This window comes from Pygoscelis adeliae, unplaced genomic scaffold (genome assembly GCF_000699105.1).
Source record: "Pygoscelis adeliae isolate BGI_AS28 unplaced genomic scaffold, ASM69910v1 Scaffold45, whole genome shotgun sequence".
NCBI classification, from domain to species: Eukaryota; Metazoa; Chordata; class Aves; order Sphenisciformes; family Spheniscidae; genus Pygoscelis; species Pygoscelis adeliae.
Window position 1 is genome coordinate 8432075 of NW_008825114.1, and position 19991 is coordinate 8452065.

General features: G+C 36.5%; 1 protein-coding gene across 1 annotated transcript; it reads right to left on the reverse strand.

Moving 5' to 3' along the window:
- Positions 1–6158: 6158 nt before the first annotated feature.
- On the reverse strand, positions 6159–18325 carry ANXA1 (annexin A1). Its single transcript, XM_009328175.1, has 12 exons — positions 18311–18325; positions 17636–17729; positions 16743–16837; positions 15005–15118; positions 14303–14393; positions 13208–13287; positions 12221–12277; positions 10764–10857; positions 10044–10139; positions 8911–8969; positions 7889–8011; positions 6159–6512 (listed from the first exon to the last, which is right to left on the reverse strand). Exons 1-12 carry the CDS (start codon positions 18323–18325, stop codon positions 6453–6455), a joined length of 978 nt encoding a protein of 325 aa, XP_009326450.1. The 3' UTR covers positions 6159–6452.
- Positions 18326–19991: the final 1666 nt, after the last annotated feature.

The following is a 19991-nucleotide window of genomic DNA, read 5'->3' on the forward strand; positions in this document are numbered from 1 at the left end:
AATTAATTTTCCACATGTTCATATCTGCATTTGATAAAAAGAAAAACATCTAACTATAGCATTGTTTCCAGACCTGGTTGATGTATCACAGATTAACAAAATCGTCAATTTTCTGTAAGACCAAGTGTCATGTTCTTTAGACATTCCAAAAGCATTCACCTTAATCAAATAGAAGCAAACTCGATACATTTTAAACAATGCCACATACTGATAATTTCAGATAATGAAACAAATATTCCACACGCAACCCTCCCCCCAGTCTTTTCTGAAGAACAGAATAGCATTTGCAGGAATAATAAACAATGTATGGTATTTATTAATATCCACTTATTATTTGGAATAAACAAGTCTGGAAATAAAATTATCAATTCATAAATCAAAATTATTTCTTTGTCAATAACTTCATATTGAGATGTGAAACACCTAGAAAAATTAATTAAAAATCACCTAATCATCCTCATAATTAAACACGTATGACTCCACAAAGAGTGGAGCATTTTGCTGTAATATTGCAAAAATAGCAGAAGAATCTTTACAATTCAGTTGGACTTCTTGAAGTCTGACACAGCCTCCCAAGAAGCTTATAAGAAATTTGTCAGTAGCTTACCAGCCAAGTTCCAGCATAGTTTAGAATATTGTAAGAGGTGGTGGAAGAAAAAGAAAGATTAAACTGAGCAGTAAGAAGTTAAACTTTCTGTTCATTCATCAATTTACATTCGTCAGCTATTTGGAAAACTCAAATGGCAATTTTTGATAATGACCCACAGTCATTTAATGGGGATAGGAAGGAAGGAGTAAGCGGAGTTTGAAATAGGCATAGTGAATTTAATTGCAGATGCAGGTTATTATTGCTAGAGTCATATAAATGCATATTAGACAATACTAATTAACTGCAACTGTTCAGGAAACCTAGATTAGTATCACAATGAACAATTTAATGAAAGCTTCTGCATAGTATGATCAAAGAACATACAAGATCTAACTTCTGCCCTTCTTTATTCAGACAAATCCAGAAACATCCTGAACCATTGATGTGTAAAGAATAGCATAGAAAACAATACTAAATATGGTGATGGTCACCTTCTCTAGCTATGATAAATTGCCACCACTTTTGTAATATCTGAATTCCTTACAAGTAGTTTGTTTAGCTTTTCTATACTTGATTGCAAAACAAGACATTAAAAAATTAAAGGCCAGATTTTCAAAGACCTTTTGGTGTATCTTATTGCAATTATTTTAGCAAAAAAGAAGCATATAATAAATGCAAAATACAATTGAAAAACATTCTGCACAGATCACCTCCGGAATGGAGATGGAAAAACAGCTTAATTCCAAAACCAAATTGATGTCTTTTTATCTCTATGCTAGGTAAACACACAGGGCTGCTTATCTGTATCACCTTGTCATAGCACCTTTTCTTATGGTGTCTATTAGAAGTTCACTCTTATTTGCCCAAATCTGCTGAATAATAAACACCTCTGCTCAGAGCCTCCTGTGTATCCCACAAGAGACAGACAGGCTGCGGGGTGGGTGAGTCTCTCTTTCAAGCGCAAATACACATTTGATACATTTGAGGGGGGAGGGGGTGATGTTGTGGTGGTTTTTTTTTGTATTCTACAATTGTCTGTCACAGTGCTCCAAGAAACCCCATTTTGTATCTCTCCTTAAGAATACATCAGCCAGTCCTAGTTCATTTTCCCCCTGCTCTTTCCTTTTGAAACCAGTGCTCAAAAAAAAAAAAAAAAAAAAAAAGATACTGGAGAAAAAAAAAGAAAAAGCCCCATTTTCCTTAATAAGCTGAACTGGTTTAGTTCTCATCATTCTGACAGCCTGGAAAACAGTGCCCAGATAAGATCTTCACTTGTTTGCAACTGAATTTCTGCTGTAATACATTTCCTTGTCCTTGTTCTCAACTTACTCACAAGGTGGCACCAGAGCTCAAATTTTTGGAAAGACCATTCAGAAACTCTGGATACCATTTTTTAGCCTCCTGCAAATTTATCATTTGTTTTGTCAGGGCAAAGCCAAAAGGATCAGAAGAGCATTCACAGTGAAAAAGAAACGGGAGAACCTGTTCAACTCGTGTGCAACATGGCTGATCAGGAAGTGATAGTGATAGATGCTAAATGTGACAAATTTAGCATTTCCAGTGCATTTTATCAAACACTAGTGAAAGAATTGGTGTTATTTGAAGGAACAGTTTTCCAATACTTTCTAACTGATTAAAAAATCACCATCCCTTAAGAAAGCTTTTCCTGTCTTGCATCACTGAAGATGAAGGGTGATTCTTTCATTTACAGGGTTGCTTTGAAGCTGTGTCCTCACAGTACTTTCCTGCTTATAGGCTACAAGTGTACAATAATGAAAAAAAATCACATTTCAATCCTCTTGTTGCTTTTTTTGTGACCCCTTGGTCCCCTCCCACCAACTTACATCAAAGCAAGGAAGCCTTCTCATGAATTTCACTATGGCCTTTTCTGTAACATATTTACTGACATTTTCTTTCCTTTTGATTTTATCCCTCACCTCCCCTTCATAAGCTTTAAATGGCTGGATGGCCATTCCCCATTAAGTGGCTGGGTTACCATTCCTCAGAAGTCTCAGCTGACTGCAAAAAGTTCCACCCTACTGCAATTCTAATACGTCTTTCCAAAAAAAGGACATCTGACTGTCTTGAAAAAAACCCCAATCAAACCATGACAGACTACTTTCCTTCTATCCCCTATTCATGCTTGATTAAAGGCTTCTTTATTTTTGTAGGCTGTTATGAATGACTTTTCCCACCTCAGAAGAGGGATTATAAAATTTGTACATTCTGTTTCATTAAAATAGTGGTGAAAATTCCAGCACACTGACTATGCCTGAGCAAGCCTTCCTCCAGACAGACTGAGTGAGTACTGAGTGATTCTTTGCAGTCTAACTTTGGTGTGGTGTATTTTTTTTTTTTGTTTTGAGATAAGTTTAGAATGACTTGAAAAAACCTTTTCCTTTCCCTCCTCCTATTTTTTCTTGTACTGGTGCTTAATTTCTAATATTGATTAGGAAAACAGCTGCAGAAAATGTGCAAACATCTCTCCTTGTTAGAAATCTGTGGACTTATCCCATGCTTGAAGCTCAGCACAGAGAGAAGCATGTTATTGAATGGAGTCCTTAGGGACTTACATTTCAAACTCATTTACAGTGATTTTATGTGACATTTTGTCCTTTGATAGGCAGAAAGATAAGAGCAAACAAGATCCAAATGACCTTTGTTTACTTGTCTTCTGTGGTAACCCAGCTTCTCTTAACAATAATCTAACTAGAGTGACTTATACTTAGAGCTTTACTTACATTGCTCTGTTGATGCTCTTATTAATTTGCATAGAAAACACTGCCTTATTTGTGCTGGTCCATTTAGTTCTCTCTCTCTTTCCCCCCCCCCCCCCTTGACAGTGCAGCATAGGTCTTTAGGACAAGGACTACTCTTTCTTAATGCCAGGAAACCACCTTGCCACTTAGGTGTCGCTATAACTGAAAACCGTATTTTTTTTTAGTTTAGAAATATCTTCCCCTTCCACTCAGACCATCAGGGAGCCTTCTGGCAGTGAAATGGATGGTGCAATCACTCTGTTCCACAAGTATTTACCCAAGCCCTATTTTTTGCAGTTCTTGAAGGAGTTTCTGGACTGTAATAGTTGGCTGCAAATTTCCCATGGAAATAAGGAGTCGTATAAATACATCATGACATTGAAGACGCTTGTGAAATGGCCATATGAGCAGAACATTTTTTTAAAAAAAACTTCTGGTTTTTTAAATGCATGTGGAAGTAGTACCCTCACTGTACAGAAATGTGTTCCTCTCAGATGGAAGTGAATGCCTAGGGAAATTTAACTAGCTTGCAGTGGAAGTAAACTTGTGACTCCTCATTGGTACACCACTACACAGACCTCCACCAATCCTTCCTCTTCAAAACAAGCAGCATTTGCATTTGTAGAAATAGACACCATCAGAATACAATCAAAATGCAGCTATACACATAAAATTATAGTGAAATATCTTAAAATTAGGAGAGCTGTTTAGAATGCAGGAATGTACAGTAATCATTTCCTTCTGTTGCACAGTCCTGCAAAACTTATAATCAGAAAACAACAATTTTTCTATTAATAACACGTTTAACTTGATACCATCTCCTTTACCATAAATGAAAATTCTAGGTGCTCATTTGTTCACATTTTGAAGTTGAGTATTTAGGCTGGGATCTCACAAAGCACATGCTGCTACTGAGCCCCTCTTGAACTCAGCCAAAAAGAAAGAGACCACTTCAAATAAATTTAAATTTTCAATCATTCCTTCAGCTTTAATTGGAAGTAATTTTTAAAAACCTGCTATAGCTTTTTTTGATGGATTTTTTGCGTATTTTGGCTTCTCTAGTGAACAAACCTCTTGAAAAACAACTCTTTCCTATGCTGATGAAATCAGATTCTTTCCCTTTGCATAGCTAGAGTGCCTCCCAATTTCACAATGACTGAAATGTTGAAACAAGAGTTTCACGATTAGGCCTAATAATCTACTGGCTACAAGTTAATTAGTTATGACCCATCCACTGAGTTTGCTCTGGTTTTTTTGTTTCTCCAAGGGTCCAGCCAGGAACACAGGGACTATCTCAAAATCCATTCATTGAAGTTTCTTCACTTTTAATAGGTTGTTACCGATGCCAAAAAGGTTAGCAAAGCATATATGCTTTATATGCATGTATATTTTTATATATATATTTATATGCATATAATCAAAACATATATGATTATCACCACAAGTTCAAAAGGAAACCACAGCTGAAACTAATCATTCCCTTCTACACATTTTCTTTGTTGAGAAAGGAAGCAAGAGAATTCTGGTAAAGAATCAAGATACAATCTTCATTTCATATTCAGTAAACTTAGACTTTCCTTCCAATCAACTTTTACTGTCACAATCAACCTTTCCAACTCATCGTTATGTGTACTAAAGGATTGGGGAATTGCATTCCCCTGACATCTGCCTCTTAAGAAAATGCACCTTTTGCTAGTGTCACACTCAAAACATACAAGGTGGTTTGGTTTGGTTTTCTCTGAAGCTTGTCATTTGATCAAACAAATCCCTCAACACATGATCTCTATCCATATGTCTGCTTGCTTGTTTGTTTTTATGTTTTAATTGATGACTATCATATATATGTCCCATAAACTCCTTTGGTTGGAATCTCTCTCTTCCACTTATCCTATGAGGACAATAAGGATTACCAACAAAATAAACTATGGTAAGGTGGGAACTATAGATCTTGGAAAACATTTGGGGTAGACCAAAACTTGGCCCTGTGGATGGGACATGGGAATTTTCTTTCCAGCTCTAGCAATGCCAATGTTTCTTCTAGAGTAAGACTTCTCCTTTTCCAGACACCTAGTTCTGTTATCCTAGACCATCACAATATGAAGCAAAGAGGGCCTGCAATGTTTAACACAAATTAGCCAAGATGACCTTTGTTTTCCCAATAGTTTAGCATGCTGTTGTTCAGATGAGTAATTGGAGGCCACCATAACAAAGACCAGCAGTGTCTGCATGTAACAAAAAAACAAGTAATGCTTAATTCCACCTGTGCACCTGAGGGCTATAGGAACTCATTTGTACAGCATCTGGTACAATCGGGACAGTAATGTCAAGCATGAACTCTGACCAAAATAGAGGTATTGGTAGTAGTTTTATCACTTTGGTGATAATATAAAAAAAATTACACAACTCATCAAGAAAAAGATAAAAGTCCTACATGGGCTATGAAGAGGTTTTTCAATTTTTTTTTTTTTCTTTTTCCCCCCTATGTACAAAACATAACAGGTTTACTTACTCTGGAATTTAAGTGAAAAAGAACAAGATAGAGATATCATTATCCTTTTTATATTGGTAATTTTTTTTAATAAGTTATCTCTAGTTATTTTTTTTTATATCTGGCTTACATAAACCCTAACTGAAGTGAAGTCAAAAGGTATAGGCTCAGCTATACTGTGTGATGTTGCTACAATATTTTTTGATTATTTAAGTTATTTACTGATTTTTCTCTCATGCACAGACAACTTGAAATTAAGTGCAGAAAAGCAACAAAGGACATACAATGTTCCACATGGGTTAATTTTATTTTTAAAAGTTTATTTGCTTTGCATAGATGAAAACTTCATCTTTTTTATGATTAATCAAGCAAATAGAAACTTAAGGGCGTTCTTTGACTTTGGATAAATAATGACAACAAGAGATATTAATGCCATTCAGAATAAAGATACTGAAAAAATACATTCCAGGTTACAGGTTTTTGACATAATACATATGGACTAAGTACCATTCCAGAGAAACCTCACTGTGTAAAGCCTGTATTTTTTTATAGACAGCTGAGGCAAATGTAAAGACCTTCAGCAACAGGGCTTGAGTGCATTGCAGGAACATGAAACTTAGTTATCACTTCCACATAAAGCCACCAGGATGTTTTCATAATCCCCTTTGAGTTCATCCTGTCAATTTAAGTACAAAAAAACACAGTTGTTAGGATAATGGTCTCAAGTGAAATAAATTTCAGTGAGCATTCAATATACATGTACCAAACACCAATCCTTCACCTAAATAAATTAATTACTTGATAACATATATGTGCTAGCCACAGACTGAGCTTGAACTGAGTACCCTCACTGAAGTTATTCGTATGACCTAGAAATAAACACATGCATTTCCAGAGTGGAGTAGAGGTAGACAAGGCCAATAAAAATCCTGGGAGGTCTCATGGCATAAATAAAGAAGCACAGAAGATTTCTATCTGCCCAGGAGCTTAAGATTTTCTTCTCTAGATAAAGTGAAAATGCTTTCCTTGACCCGTGATGTCCAATGTTCATTAATATTAAAACACTATACACATTGTAACTAGCATTATCTCAAACACAGGCTGATAGTACAGTGGTATTCGATTCACCCTAGGATCGCTTATTCAGCTTGGAAAAAATGGATAATATGCATTAAGTATGCACTGTAATTATTACATGCTATGTTTTCTCAAATTTGAATCTACTTTGCCGAGACTTATGAATTGTTTAGTGCAACCAAGCTATGCCTCAAGCCATTTGGATGCAATCATCACTTTGGAACATGATGAGGTCATGTAATTACATACCAAATTACAGATCACACACAGTCATGATGGAAGAATAAAAGTGATCTTTGGCACCTAACTGAAAAAGTAGCAGACACCACCAAGGCATCTTGATACATGTAGGGAATATGTTTCTACTCCAATCAAGACTTCATTTTTTGGTGTTGTCTACTAGTCTCCACAAAGCTGCTTTGCAAGATTAGCTTTCTTCAAGTTCCTCACTGGTTTAAATTTTCTGGAAAATACATTGGGTCATCTGTCCCCTTTAAGAAGATACTTTTACTTAAGTCACCTGGAAAGCAGGCCAAATAAATGTCAAGTTAACAAGGTATTTGCAGGAGCACCTCAAATGTTAAAAACTAATAGCCAGTTGCATCAAATATCTCCCATAGAGCTGTCAGTGCAATCATCTCCACTCTCCTGCCAATATACCTTATGTCTGCCCAAGCACAGGAACTTGGGGATACTGTAGTATTCATTCAACTCTTGGCTTCTACTGTAAGATGATATCCTGAGACATGTACCACTACTAGTAAATGGCTATAGCTCTCATGGCAAAAGCATTGCCCCAGAAAATGAATTAGTTCTACAAGCATGTGGATCACTGACAACATGAGTAACTCAGCTACAATGAGTTACTCAGGATGAACTGATGACTGAGGAGCAGAAGAGTTAACAAACCCCTACTGAACTTCCAAAATCATTTGGTTGTTTTGCGTTTCATATGTCACCTGAGAGAAAACCTACCATAACGGCTTGGCGGAGAGAGATGCCATACAGACTCTTGTAATAGCCTTTGATCTCATTCATATCCACTTCATGGCGTGAAACCATGATTCTGATGAGCTCTTTGTGCCGTGTCCCAAAGCCCTGTTAAAAGAAAAAAAGAAAAAAAATGAAAAAAAAGAAAAAAGAAAAAGAAAAGAAAAAAAAAAAAGAGGCTACTTATGTCATTGCAACATCTTAAATCAAAGTTCTGTGTGTTAATCTATCAGACTTCTTTGTGGGTGTACAAAGCCCACATCCTACTCCTTCAACATCCCTCATGAGGGGGTCCTGTCATATCCCACTTCTGTTCCCTATGAGCACAATTCACTTCTGACAGGTTACCTCCACCCCTGGACTTCCTTTTTACACATTCCTTTTATCTGTTTCCTAAAAAGAGGCGTGTCCTTCACCATGCTTGCTAGACACCAGAGACAACCTAGACTTCACTGCCTTTTTTAATTACTTTTTTTTAAGAGTGCAATGAACTGTATTTTCATAACGATTTGCTCAATTTTTCACATACTGCTCCTAACCAAGTCACAGGAGTTATGAAAATACCTGCATACTAGACTGTTTCAGGATCTCCAGCTGCCTCCCTCAACTCAGGTTCCAAATTTGCCAGGACCATGGATGTCTTGTCAAAGATTAGGCTTCTACAAGGTGCTTGTCCAGATCTGCAATTGCTTTCCTATTTACTTTTCACTAATATTTTTGTGTTTTCATAATTAAGAAAAGTTCCAGTTAGCTTTCTGTCACTGTCTAGAATAAAAGATATATGTGTGGATGGACAGATGCCTTCCTGAACTCACTGTAGCAAACAGACAGCTCCTACTATGGAAAGAAGTTTCAAAGGAAAGAACAGGAGAGAGGGAAATGCACTGAATTTCCTTCTGCAGTCCTTTTTTATCACACAAAGGGCTTAGAGAACTCTAGCTAGCTTTTTATTTTTCAGCTTACAAAGCACCCCCTGTTTACAAAGAGAAGTTCTTTCTTTAGGTTACCTTCATTGCCAAGTGGAGTTTTTCAGCAAAGAAAGCTGGCTTGCTTGTGGCACACTTCACTGTAATGAGACAATGAGATAAGGTCACATCTGTTATACATGTAACAGGTAATAAAAGGCAAAAGTTTGGAAAGAAAAAACTTTAAAAGTAGTCTCAGTGTTCCTACCAGCATATTCTATTTATCTACTTTGTTACCTGTCTTCAAAATATGGGAGAAGTAGCAGTTCCTTTCTTCTGTCTATTCAGAAAGCAATGCAGTCAGGGGAGAACAGTTACAAGACTGTATTCCCTAGTTTACTGCCACAAAATTAAGAAAGATGTTGCAGTTCCCAAGTTTAGCTTTTCCACAAGAAAAATGTGAAAGCATTTGTGTCTTCTACAACAGAGCTGGAGATTATGAGCTGATGCTTTGTAAACCAAGTTATACTAAGTACTTGCCCTCTACTTCTGGTATTAAGACGGATCTGATGGGAGTCATTCTTTTATCCAAAGTATGCTTGACTGTGATACAAAAGCTGAGAACAAGATGGGTGTCTGGCTTCTGATTCCATCTCACTGATAAGAGTGACTTAAGTGAGACACTGCCTCACCTTATTATTCATGAGGAGCAGTAATGTTAAGGGTGTTAAAATACACCTTCATAACAAACCTTATAAGAATATTTTTTGAACAAAACTGTAGAAGGAAATTTGTTATATTTTTAATAATCATATATTATAAATGTCTTTGAAAAACAAAATTTAGAGAAGAGTGGGTTTGGGTTTGGTTTTTTGAAGACAGGCTCAAAATTATTGGATTTTTATACATATTGTGCCTGTTCTGACAGCTCTTTTTGGCATATTGACTTCCTGTAAAGATCTTCCTATGTTGATGACACATCTGTTCTCCTTAAAAGACCTTTCTACATATCAGGAGAGGTATTTCTACTCATTCATCAACTTTAACTGACTTTAAATAATTTAATTAAATAACTATGTTTGGACTAGATTTTCCAAAGTATTATTTAGCAAGTTTCTCAATGAAGCAGGGTAAGCCCAGAATGGCTTTCTATCAGAGTGAGTATGACGGAAGTAAAAAGTAGGTTTTCATATGGTCAGTATATATACTAGGTTACAATATGCAGAACCACTTACCAAGGGCAGTCAGGCAGTTCTCAATATCACCTTTCAGCTCCAAATCTAGTACCTTGTTCATGTCATGCTTGCTGTATTTGGTGTACTTCTGAAACACTAAATAAGGAAATAAAACTCAGTGAATAGTGATGAAAAGACAGAATTCTCCCTGCACTGCCCCTGCCTTATTCTGCTCTCACTGCTGCAGCAGTGCACACAGATGACTGATTGTAGGCCATCTTTCTCATTTTCTTCAGCCAGCACTGTGTGAAGAGCAGTGTTACTGCATGGACTAGTAGATTCAGCATAAGGAATGGGACTTTGTTAGGATGGTAGGGTTCATGTTCCCATTGGTAGGGATAGAGGTGGTCCAATGACTCCACTGGAGCCTGTGACATTAGGTGATATCCCTCTACCCAGGGCAAACTGGCTGAGGAGCAAGACCATGTTGGGGAGCAATCAGAACCCCTGCCACACTGATCCCTTGGCTTTGTCATCACTAGCCATGTGAGACTTCATGGTAATAGTTTTGTTAACAACCTAAATGGTATTGCTGATCAGTAATATGGAAAGAACAGCCAAGCTGCCAACTGCACCCTTAGTCAGCAAGCATGTGTCCAATTACAAAGACCTTTGTAGCAGTCAGAGTCATGTCTTGATAATCTGTATCTTCTCTGAGTTCATGAGCAGGCCATGTTCAAAATACAATTCCTGTGAAGTGCAAAGTTTCATCCAACCTACCCCTTCGGAGATGTGGGTAGCTTCTTGCAGTAAGAACAGTAACAAACACATTAATATCTGTTCCTTTCCTTTTCTCTCCTGCTTCATACAAGGCCTGTCATAAAGAAAAGAAAGTAGTAAAGTTAACATCAGTATAGTAAAACCCAAACAGAAATACTGCACTTCTGAGGCTACCAGCCAAAGGTAGGCCATTGCTTGTCAGTAGCCTTGACACAAGCTATAACAAAACTCTACACAACCTCAAACTCTAGCTCTATCAAGTAATACTTCATACTTCACTTATGTCATAATAGTACCTAGAGAACACTATGCAACTACAAAACATATTTTCAGATATTTTACGACCACCATCTAGCTCTCCTGGGTATATTGCATTCTTGAATGAAGATATTTTTAATATATCATGATATTCTTACAGTCTGCATGAGAGTTAGGACTGGGAAACTTTCTTCAGACAAACAAAATTATCTCTGATATTAACTGGACAAATGTGAAGGAGCAGCCTATGCACCAAGTACTCCTTGTCTTTGCAGGAGTGACTTTAATGGAAATTAAGAACCAAATCAGTCTCCTTCATTTTTTTCACCTCCTCAAACTTCTCTGGAATAATTAAAGACCTCCACACAGCAGCAAAGAAGATTTAACAACACTCCCTCTGCACCAAGAGAAATAGTATTGAACTTTTGAGCTTAGACAGAGTATTAATTTACTGATCTTTTATACATAGGTCTGATGACAAAACTAAACTCCTTATAGTAGGAATAAAAGCAGTATTGCTCAATGGCCTTTTCTTGGTTGGATTTAAAAAAAAAAAAAACAGTTTAAAGTCAATCTACATTTAAATTGTAACAGTGATATAAGATTTTACAGGTGAAAACTCATGAAAGACTGCTAAGGTTTACCAAGATTTTAACAAAAATAGTCACACTAATGGTCGAAGAAATAAGGGAAAGACCAGTTGCTTATTTTAGAATTATTCAGAAAATTACTGTGAGGTTTACCCAATAATCTTGAAAGGTTCATCACTGTAATGCAATAGCTATAGCTAAGACACTGCGGAGTTCACACTGGTCAAGGTATGGTAGCTGGTTCTGCACATACTTGAGCACACCCTTGTCCCTCAATTCAAGAACTGTGTTACAAACAGAAGGAAGACTGTGTCTAATTTCTCCAATTGTTGACGTCTACTTCAAATGGTCTGCGTACTTTACATGAACTAGAAGAGGTCTTTCAGAAATGTTCTGAAGCTAGATATTAGGGTGAAGATTTAATTTCCTTCAGATAGTGAAGCTTACATGAACTTTATAAAATAGTATCCCCTCAGAAAATATTTCTACATAACATATACATCTCTGTTAGGTCTGCAATGCACAAGATTCAGGTAGAATATTCGCAGCCAGAGTTTGTAATCTCAAGTCAGACAACAAAGTTCTGCAGAGTGCCAAGTATGATCTTACCCTGGCATCACTGTCAGCAAGCTCATCATTCACATGAGAATCTTCACATCGGTCAGCCTACATAAATAAATAAATGAAATTTCACTGATACTCACAATCATTCAGTTCACCAAAACTCAGTATTTTAGAGCTCTGCCCTACCATTCTCATACATAACTTAATACATACTTGCAGATAGATACAGTTATGCCATCATTCTGTGAATAAAGCTGTTGTATTTGTTAATCAATTAGAGCTCACATTTCTAAGGTCATCAGCAACTTATTTCTGAAGTCCTACATTAAAATCCACAGGAAGTATTGTTTCTTAATGTGAAGCTACAGGTCCCTGATAACCATTCAATAGACTCCTTTCAAGTTGGTTTGAAACCAAAAACTGAAAATCAAAATTATGCACACAGACATATCAAAAAATAATCCCTCGTGCATGTACAAGCTTCATATACGTATACTTAACAATCACAGAATCAAATATTTATGCATTTTAAAAGGGTCTTTTTATTGGGCAGCTCCAGTGTTTAAACTCATCTGCTTTTGAACATAAATTCACAAAACACTGTCCACTTGTTAGCTCCCTGCCCCTGTCCCATTATCTAACTACTAGAAACATATCTTAACAGCAAGCCAAAAGGTTTACTTCTCTAACTGTAAGCATTTCTTCTTTTTCTATTTCTAGTCAATTGACATGACATTATTCCTGTTGTTTTTTCAAGTGCTTACAGACAGTTACCACAAAAAAAATCTTAAAAGCATAACTGATAAACAATAATAAACATCACTGTTTTTTAAAATGCATTTGGGATAAAATCTCATTATAGCTTGTTTAAGAACAATTTCATATGGTCTAAGATATGTAAATAAAAATTAAGTCAAGGAAATAGATATTACCTAAATCCTTATTTATTGTACATCTTTCTCTAAAATAGTCTTGACAACATTATTTTTTTATTATGGGTAATGTCACTCAAAATGCTTAAGCACAGCATACCTTGGCTAGAGCAACCAAAGCCTTCTGAAAGTCTCCAGATGTGTCAGAGATAATGTCTTGTGTCAGATCTCTCTTCAGCACTGAAATGAAAAGGATTTGTAGCTTGTTTTAAAGTTAACAGCTAGGTTGACTAGATGATCTTTAAGATCCCTTCCCACCCAAACCATTCTATGATTCTATGATTTTTTTCAGCCTTTTCTTAATTCCCCACTTAAATATGCCCACTAGAAATGCAGTTTTCTTACTTTCTCTCATTTAGATTTGAGACAAGGTAAATTTGTAACATGTCCTCTAATCCCTGAGACATGCTGTGAAATTGGAGGCTAAACCCAAAATCCACTGAAAAAGTTCTTCTCTGAGGTCTTGTGGGTGGCATTGTGTTGAGCTCTTGCTTGTGAAGTACAAAAAAAAAAAGCTTGAAACTTTTTCTGAACCATTTGTCTTTCATTCTTATTTCTGGTTGTTCTTATCACCACTGAACTCAATCACAAAACTCCTCCAAAAAATCAAACTATTAATTTGGGCTTCTAACTAAGACTATTTGAACGGAAATCTCTTGGGAAAGTTAGCCCATAATCTCAGAAAACATGATTTAATTAGACAACACTGATTGACCGCAGTAAATTCTACATATATGAGAGATACCACATCACGTCTTAGTTACCTCTTCAAAGATTGTCCCCCTTTAGTTCACTGATTGCTCCTACTGCTAATGTTATCTGTGTTGCTTGCTCAATATTAGTTTTTTTTCAAGCCCAGTGAGATCTTAGGAGGGCAACCAATGTTTAGTTACAAGAGTAGAAACGCAGCTGGGTTTTGCTTGCAGCCTAGAAAGCATCTAAATGCATGGTCCATTCCATGAGACATCTGCAGTTCTGGCCATGATGATGTGCCTTTTTCTTCTGTATTGGGATCTACGTAGGTCAGAAAAAGTCAGTATGACCTCCCTCCCCTGTAACTCTTTCAATCTTATGTGAAACTTCACTTGCCTCCTACAATGTCATTTCAGCTTCTCATATTGAAAAGTAAGGCTGTGACTGTAATGTGTCCGCTATAGAGTAATACCATTAATATTTCTTTCTTGCTCTGAATTACCTTCTTTGTAGTATTTGTTGGCTTCTCTGATCTCTCTGTTGTTTCTTGAGGCCAGAATCTCAATTAAGGTATCTTCATCAGTTCCAAGCCCCTGATAAAAATGGTTAAATTTTTAGAAATGTTATTTGATACAACAAACTTAAAATTTAGAAGACCAGAAATAAGATGAAAATAATGGACTTGGCTTTGAAGGCCCCATGTGGAACAAGAAAGAAAAATTAAGAACATTGTGCTTCCAAAGAATTTTGTTATTTCAGCTCTTTTGGAATTAATTTTTTATCATATTTAATATCACTGGTACCCAAAAGAAGTGCTAAAGGGACCAAGCAGTGCACATAAAAGATAGGAATGTAAAATTTATGAAGAAAAATACCCCCTTCTCTTTTTGTTTTCTCTTACATAAACACTTATGTAAACACTATGGCTTTCTACCACTACATCAGCAACCAGTTTCCAGAAGGCAGAGAGTTCATTCTCACAAAAGAATACCATTTGCAGCCAATCTCCTCCAACCCTGAAATTTAGTGGAGATTACTGAGGCTTGTTCCCAGAACCTCTATTACCAGTATATATTTATTTTACAAAATGGGGTTAAAATTAAGACAATACACAAGCTTTGAAATCCAAGGCCAGTGCCACTTATAGGCCCTGATAATTATTTATGCTCTTTAGGAAAGTTTTTCTCAGAAGCTTTTGCCTTACCTTCATAGAAGCTCTTAATTCTTCAGCATCAAACTGAGCTGGAGTTTTGAGCAGAGCCACAACAACATCTTCCAAGTGGCTTTTCAGAACTTTTTTCAAGGCTTCTTCCAGACTCTGTGACAGGAAGAATAAGAAACACACTAAGCTAGTGAATGGTAAAAAGCTGCTCAGTCCAGAAATTAAGTCTGATCTCTGATGAATCTTAGTCTACATAATTCCTTTAGCTACTCGAAAGAATTACGAAGCCCTACTTGAGATTTTAATTTCTCACTTTTACGTTAATCAAAGTGTCAGGGTTTTTCGGTAAGTATTCAGGAGTGTTTTCACACATTGCAGCTCAGCCATATTCACCCATTTACAGCACCAGAAGACGACTCAAAATAGGCTGCTTGTTTTTTAAAAGAAGGTAATACTATATTGCTGTTATGATTATGACTGAGTTACTTATCTGGATTACATTTTAATTCATCCATTTATTGCATAACGGATACAGAATTTGCTGTGGAAACTCTGTGGACATAATGTAATATCGCCCTACACAAAACTGCAAGTCCTGAAGTTAAGATTTGGTCTATATTCTAATTTGACCTAAATTTAAGTTGAAAAAAAATAAATCTGATTTATTCTGCCTCCTATCTGGAAATGCTCAGTAGTCTATTTTGTTATATTAAAAGCTACAGCCCTGTTCTCCACCAAGTATGTGTCAAGGCTGTGGCTGTAAGAGTAAGAAGGTCAACCTGCTTTGTCAGGATACCTAAGCCAACAAGATTATTTCAGAAGCAAGCACTATGTCCATAGTTAGTTCTGTTCAGCTTTTGGTGTGCCAGGAACCAGGGTATCTAATAATCTAAGTTATATTTTAATTTAGGTCCTTAAAAAATATAATCGCAAGGCTGAAGCTTCCTTTTAAGGGGGAAAGGGCAGTGAAAACCACAGGTGACGTTTCCTGAACAGAAACAGGAAATCTAGGCTAAAATGAGATATTAGACTTATTTTCTAAGTTATACTTAGAGTTACAAAGCAAAAAACTCAAAGGAATCACTTTCCAAGGAGCGAATGCTCAGTAACTGTGGTATTCCAACTGTGCAATTGCAGTTTCAGTTCAGAGTTACAGGTTCAACTGGCGAAAATTTGTTACAGAGAAAAGTAAGAGGAGTTAATAGCTTTTCCAGAAACATGCAGTAATTTCCAAGATTCAGTTCCACGGACTAGCAGTTTTACCACTCAGAGGTAGAAGAACACTGCCCCCTGTACACCCATCCCCATACCAGTGTTGGTATACTTGTGGAACAGCGTTATGGTCCTATAGCTTTTCTATCCTATTTAGTATTCTATCTGGACTTATTCAGAGACATGCCTCCAAGTCCCCTTCTCCATCTCTCCCTTTCTCTTAGTAGACTGTCTCCCAGGTGGTAGCGAAATCTCTGCATTCCCAGCAATTTAGCAATTTAAAGGATTTCTAGGGCATTCAAAAAGTTGGAAAGTCAGAACTTCAAAATTTGTCTTTTTATTTCAGAATTTTTCTTTTTATTTCGAAATAATGGCCACCATATTACAAGGCTCAGCACTGGCCATATAGTTGTAGGTTATTATCATTCTGTCATGGTTTTCACAAACTACAGAAGGCTGAAGACTGTAACTTTCTGTTCTATGAAGCTAAAGCTATATGTACGATCTGAGCCAGGAGGAACATTGATACTCTGGGTGTAGATTTAAGCTTGGCTTGAATGTATTTTACCTTTCCTTTAGCCTGCTGATAGGCAGCTTTGATCTGCTGACGCTGAGCATTTGTTCTTTTAGTCAAGATGTCAATGATGGTGGCTTCATCCACACCTATGAGACACCAAACAACAATATGTCTAATATATTGGAAATATTATAGTGGTCTCAAGTGCATCATTTAGCCAAATAATAATTTTTACATTTTATTATTTGCTTTATGTCATATGTTGATTTCTTGACACACTGAAGTTTAACCAAAGGAAAAACTGTAATCGTCTGCTGATTTACAACTAGTGATGCAGTGAAGAATCCCGATAAATAGATTCTCATAGAACACAGAAATCTATGTTTCTACAATTTCATATAGAAAGTCTTAAAGTGTTCTGACTGCAGAACTTACACTACAGAATAACTAAAAAAAAAAAAAAAATTAGATGGCATACTCATTTAATCTCAGTAAATCAAATTGAAAAAGGTTTCAAAGTACAGGGAAAGTGCCAAATGTGAATTTCATTAAAAGAGAGAAGCACAATAGAAGCATACACTGCATTATCAGCATATTCACTGCCTCTTGCAGGGATTTTATGGAAATCAAATCAAAAAGTATTAGTATAGTATGTTACAATATTTTTTGATTCTCTAGAAATTAAATTTTTACAAACCTTCCTTCAACATATTCAAGAACTTTAATGTAGTATTAAGGTCTGAAATTGTAATACAACATCAGGATATCAAAGAGTGGAGATTCTTTACCAAGTGGCATAATTTAATGTATTGCCAAGCTTTTTAAAGCAGAGGCACCTCTCCCGCTTGCCATTGCCTCTCGCTCTGATATTTTATTTAGTGCTATTCTCAAAACTTCCTAAGGAAAAGTCCAAATGTAGCAGGCTAAATATTTACTCCTCTTACCCTTTACAGTAATAGCTTTGTCCAAAGCAACAACATCAGCTGATGGATCGAAGTTAGGGTATGACTGTACTCCAGAGCCACCTTTTGAACTTTTCTGCACAGGGGAAAAAAACAAAAACAAAACAAAAAAAAAAACCAACCCTGTTCATTCCAAAGAATATTATTGCAAAGAAGTGGTTTTAGATGACTAAATAAACCATGTATTTGGGATTGCCTATTACAGGACTATCAAGGAACATACACAGTTTTGCAACTACAGAGAACTAAACAGACTCAGTAATAGATATGCATTGGATCTATTTCTTTCACACCCTATATTAAACAGAACATATTTCATATATTGTTTTAGGAACCTGAAGACCTATTTCCCAGAGTAAGTTGGATTCCACAGGAAAATACTTCTTAACTGTCACATTAGGCAATTATGTCCAAATTTTAAAGGCTCTAAAACCACAATTAAATCCTTCAGGCACTGCCAGTAAAGTGCTGCTAATTTCCTTGCTCATCTTATGCAAATTGACTGTGCATCACATTAAGTGACTTCTCAGTTGACTCATATCTAAAGCTACAAGGATTTCTTGCATGCAGGATCTTGAAGAAGAGTTCAAGTCTAATCCTACAAGGAAGTGGAGAACTGTTGCTCAACTTCTTTGAAACTTGAGACCTACACCACACTTTCTTCACAGGCATTATCTACTGGCTGCCTTGGTGAATCCACGCCTAGATGGGCATTCCCTAGTCAATGTCTAAAGTGCTCTGGGAATAGCTAGGGATGACAAATTCCACTACATGACAGGTAATGCGGCCTGTCCTAAGTCAGCAACATGACAAATCAAGTTACTGGTAGGGCCTATAACCCAACAGCACTACCTAACTGATGCCATACTCATTACCATCTTTTACAGAAGCTATAAAATGCCCCAAGATTCTTGGATAAAATATTTGTATAAAATTCCCCTTGGTATGATATATGGTGAGATTTTTTTATTTAGAAAAAACCCAGTAGTTTAGCTACACTTTTTCAGAATCACCTATACTCTTTGTCCTGTTTCAACAACTCACTATTTTAATTTTTTTTAATCCTTTGCCACTAAAGTTAAATAGCACAAAACAAATGGCAAGGTCTTATGGATACATGTTTTACGTACAGCATTCTGTATTGAATTTTGTACACTTCTAAGGTCTGATAATTAATATTCAACTCCATACACAATTATATCACTAGAAATTGTATGAGAGCAGGGGGACTGCATACTTAAAGCAGTGTCTTGCACACTTTCGAAAAAATCACTGTGACTTTTGTGATAAGTCAACAGAGGAATGGGACTGGTTTGCTGTTTGTTTCTCAGGCACACGAGGTTAGTCTTTGTATACTGGTTCCCATGACAAACTTATCTACTAGCAATAAAAAACTGTCTGTAACCAACACAACCAGAATGACTCAGGACCCTTGGAGTGCAAGGGGGATGGGATGGTGGAGCCAAAGGTTTATGCACAAAAAGTTGTGGAGTCAAAATTATAAAATCCGCAAAGGTCTAGAGTAGAAAACTTTATTTACTGAAATTTCCCCGCTATATTCAATTTTTTTCAATATGAAAATTCAAATTTCCCGCTATATTCAATTTTTTTCAATATGAAAATTCTTTCAGGATCTCCTGTGACTTCACAGTGTGCCACTTTACCTTTGCTGCCAGTCATTTCAGTATCTTAATCAACTTCATTGTCACAAAGACTCTCCACATCATCCTAGTGTAATAACTCTTGACTTCTCACCACCATAAGCCTCCCTTCTAATCAGTATCAGTACTGATCATCTGAGGTGTTTTGTTACATACTGTGACTCATTCCACCGTAAGCACGACATATGATACGAAAACTAGGACATCTACTAGTGACTTTAGTTCCTCCTTTACATTCCTGGGCTCCAACTCATGGCTTCCTGTACCTCAGCCTAAGAGTCCCTGTTTTTCTCATGTACGTCATCTGGACATGTTCTTGCACATTCACACACCTGTGCATCAGATTACTACTTTAAAGAGGATGACTTGGGTGCATCAGTGATTGGCCACTGGCAATTACAATTTCATTACAGTAACTAGTTCTGTCTGGGCATTGATAACTAGACTGATATGTGCAAATAAGAGCAATTTTTCATCTGATAGCAGACTTACTAGGTTATTAGATTATATTAGATCATATGCTGCAATAAAATTGGGTTCCAGTTCTAATCAGCTGGAGTTTTGCCATGGTTTTCCTCCCTTTGAGTATATGAAAGACATTTAGTGACCTATGCCTTTAAATCACTTCTAAAAGTACTTGAAAAGAAGCATGATGCTCTCAAAAGGTGATAACACTT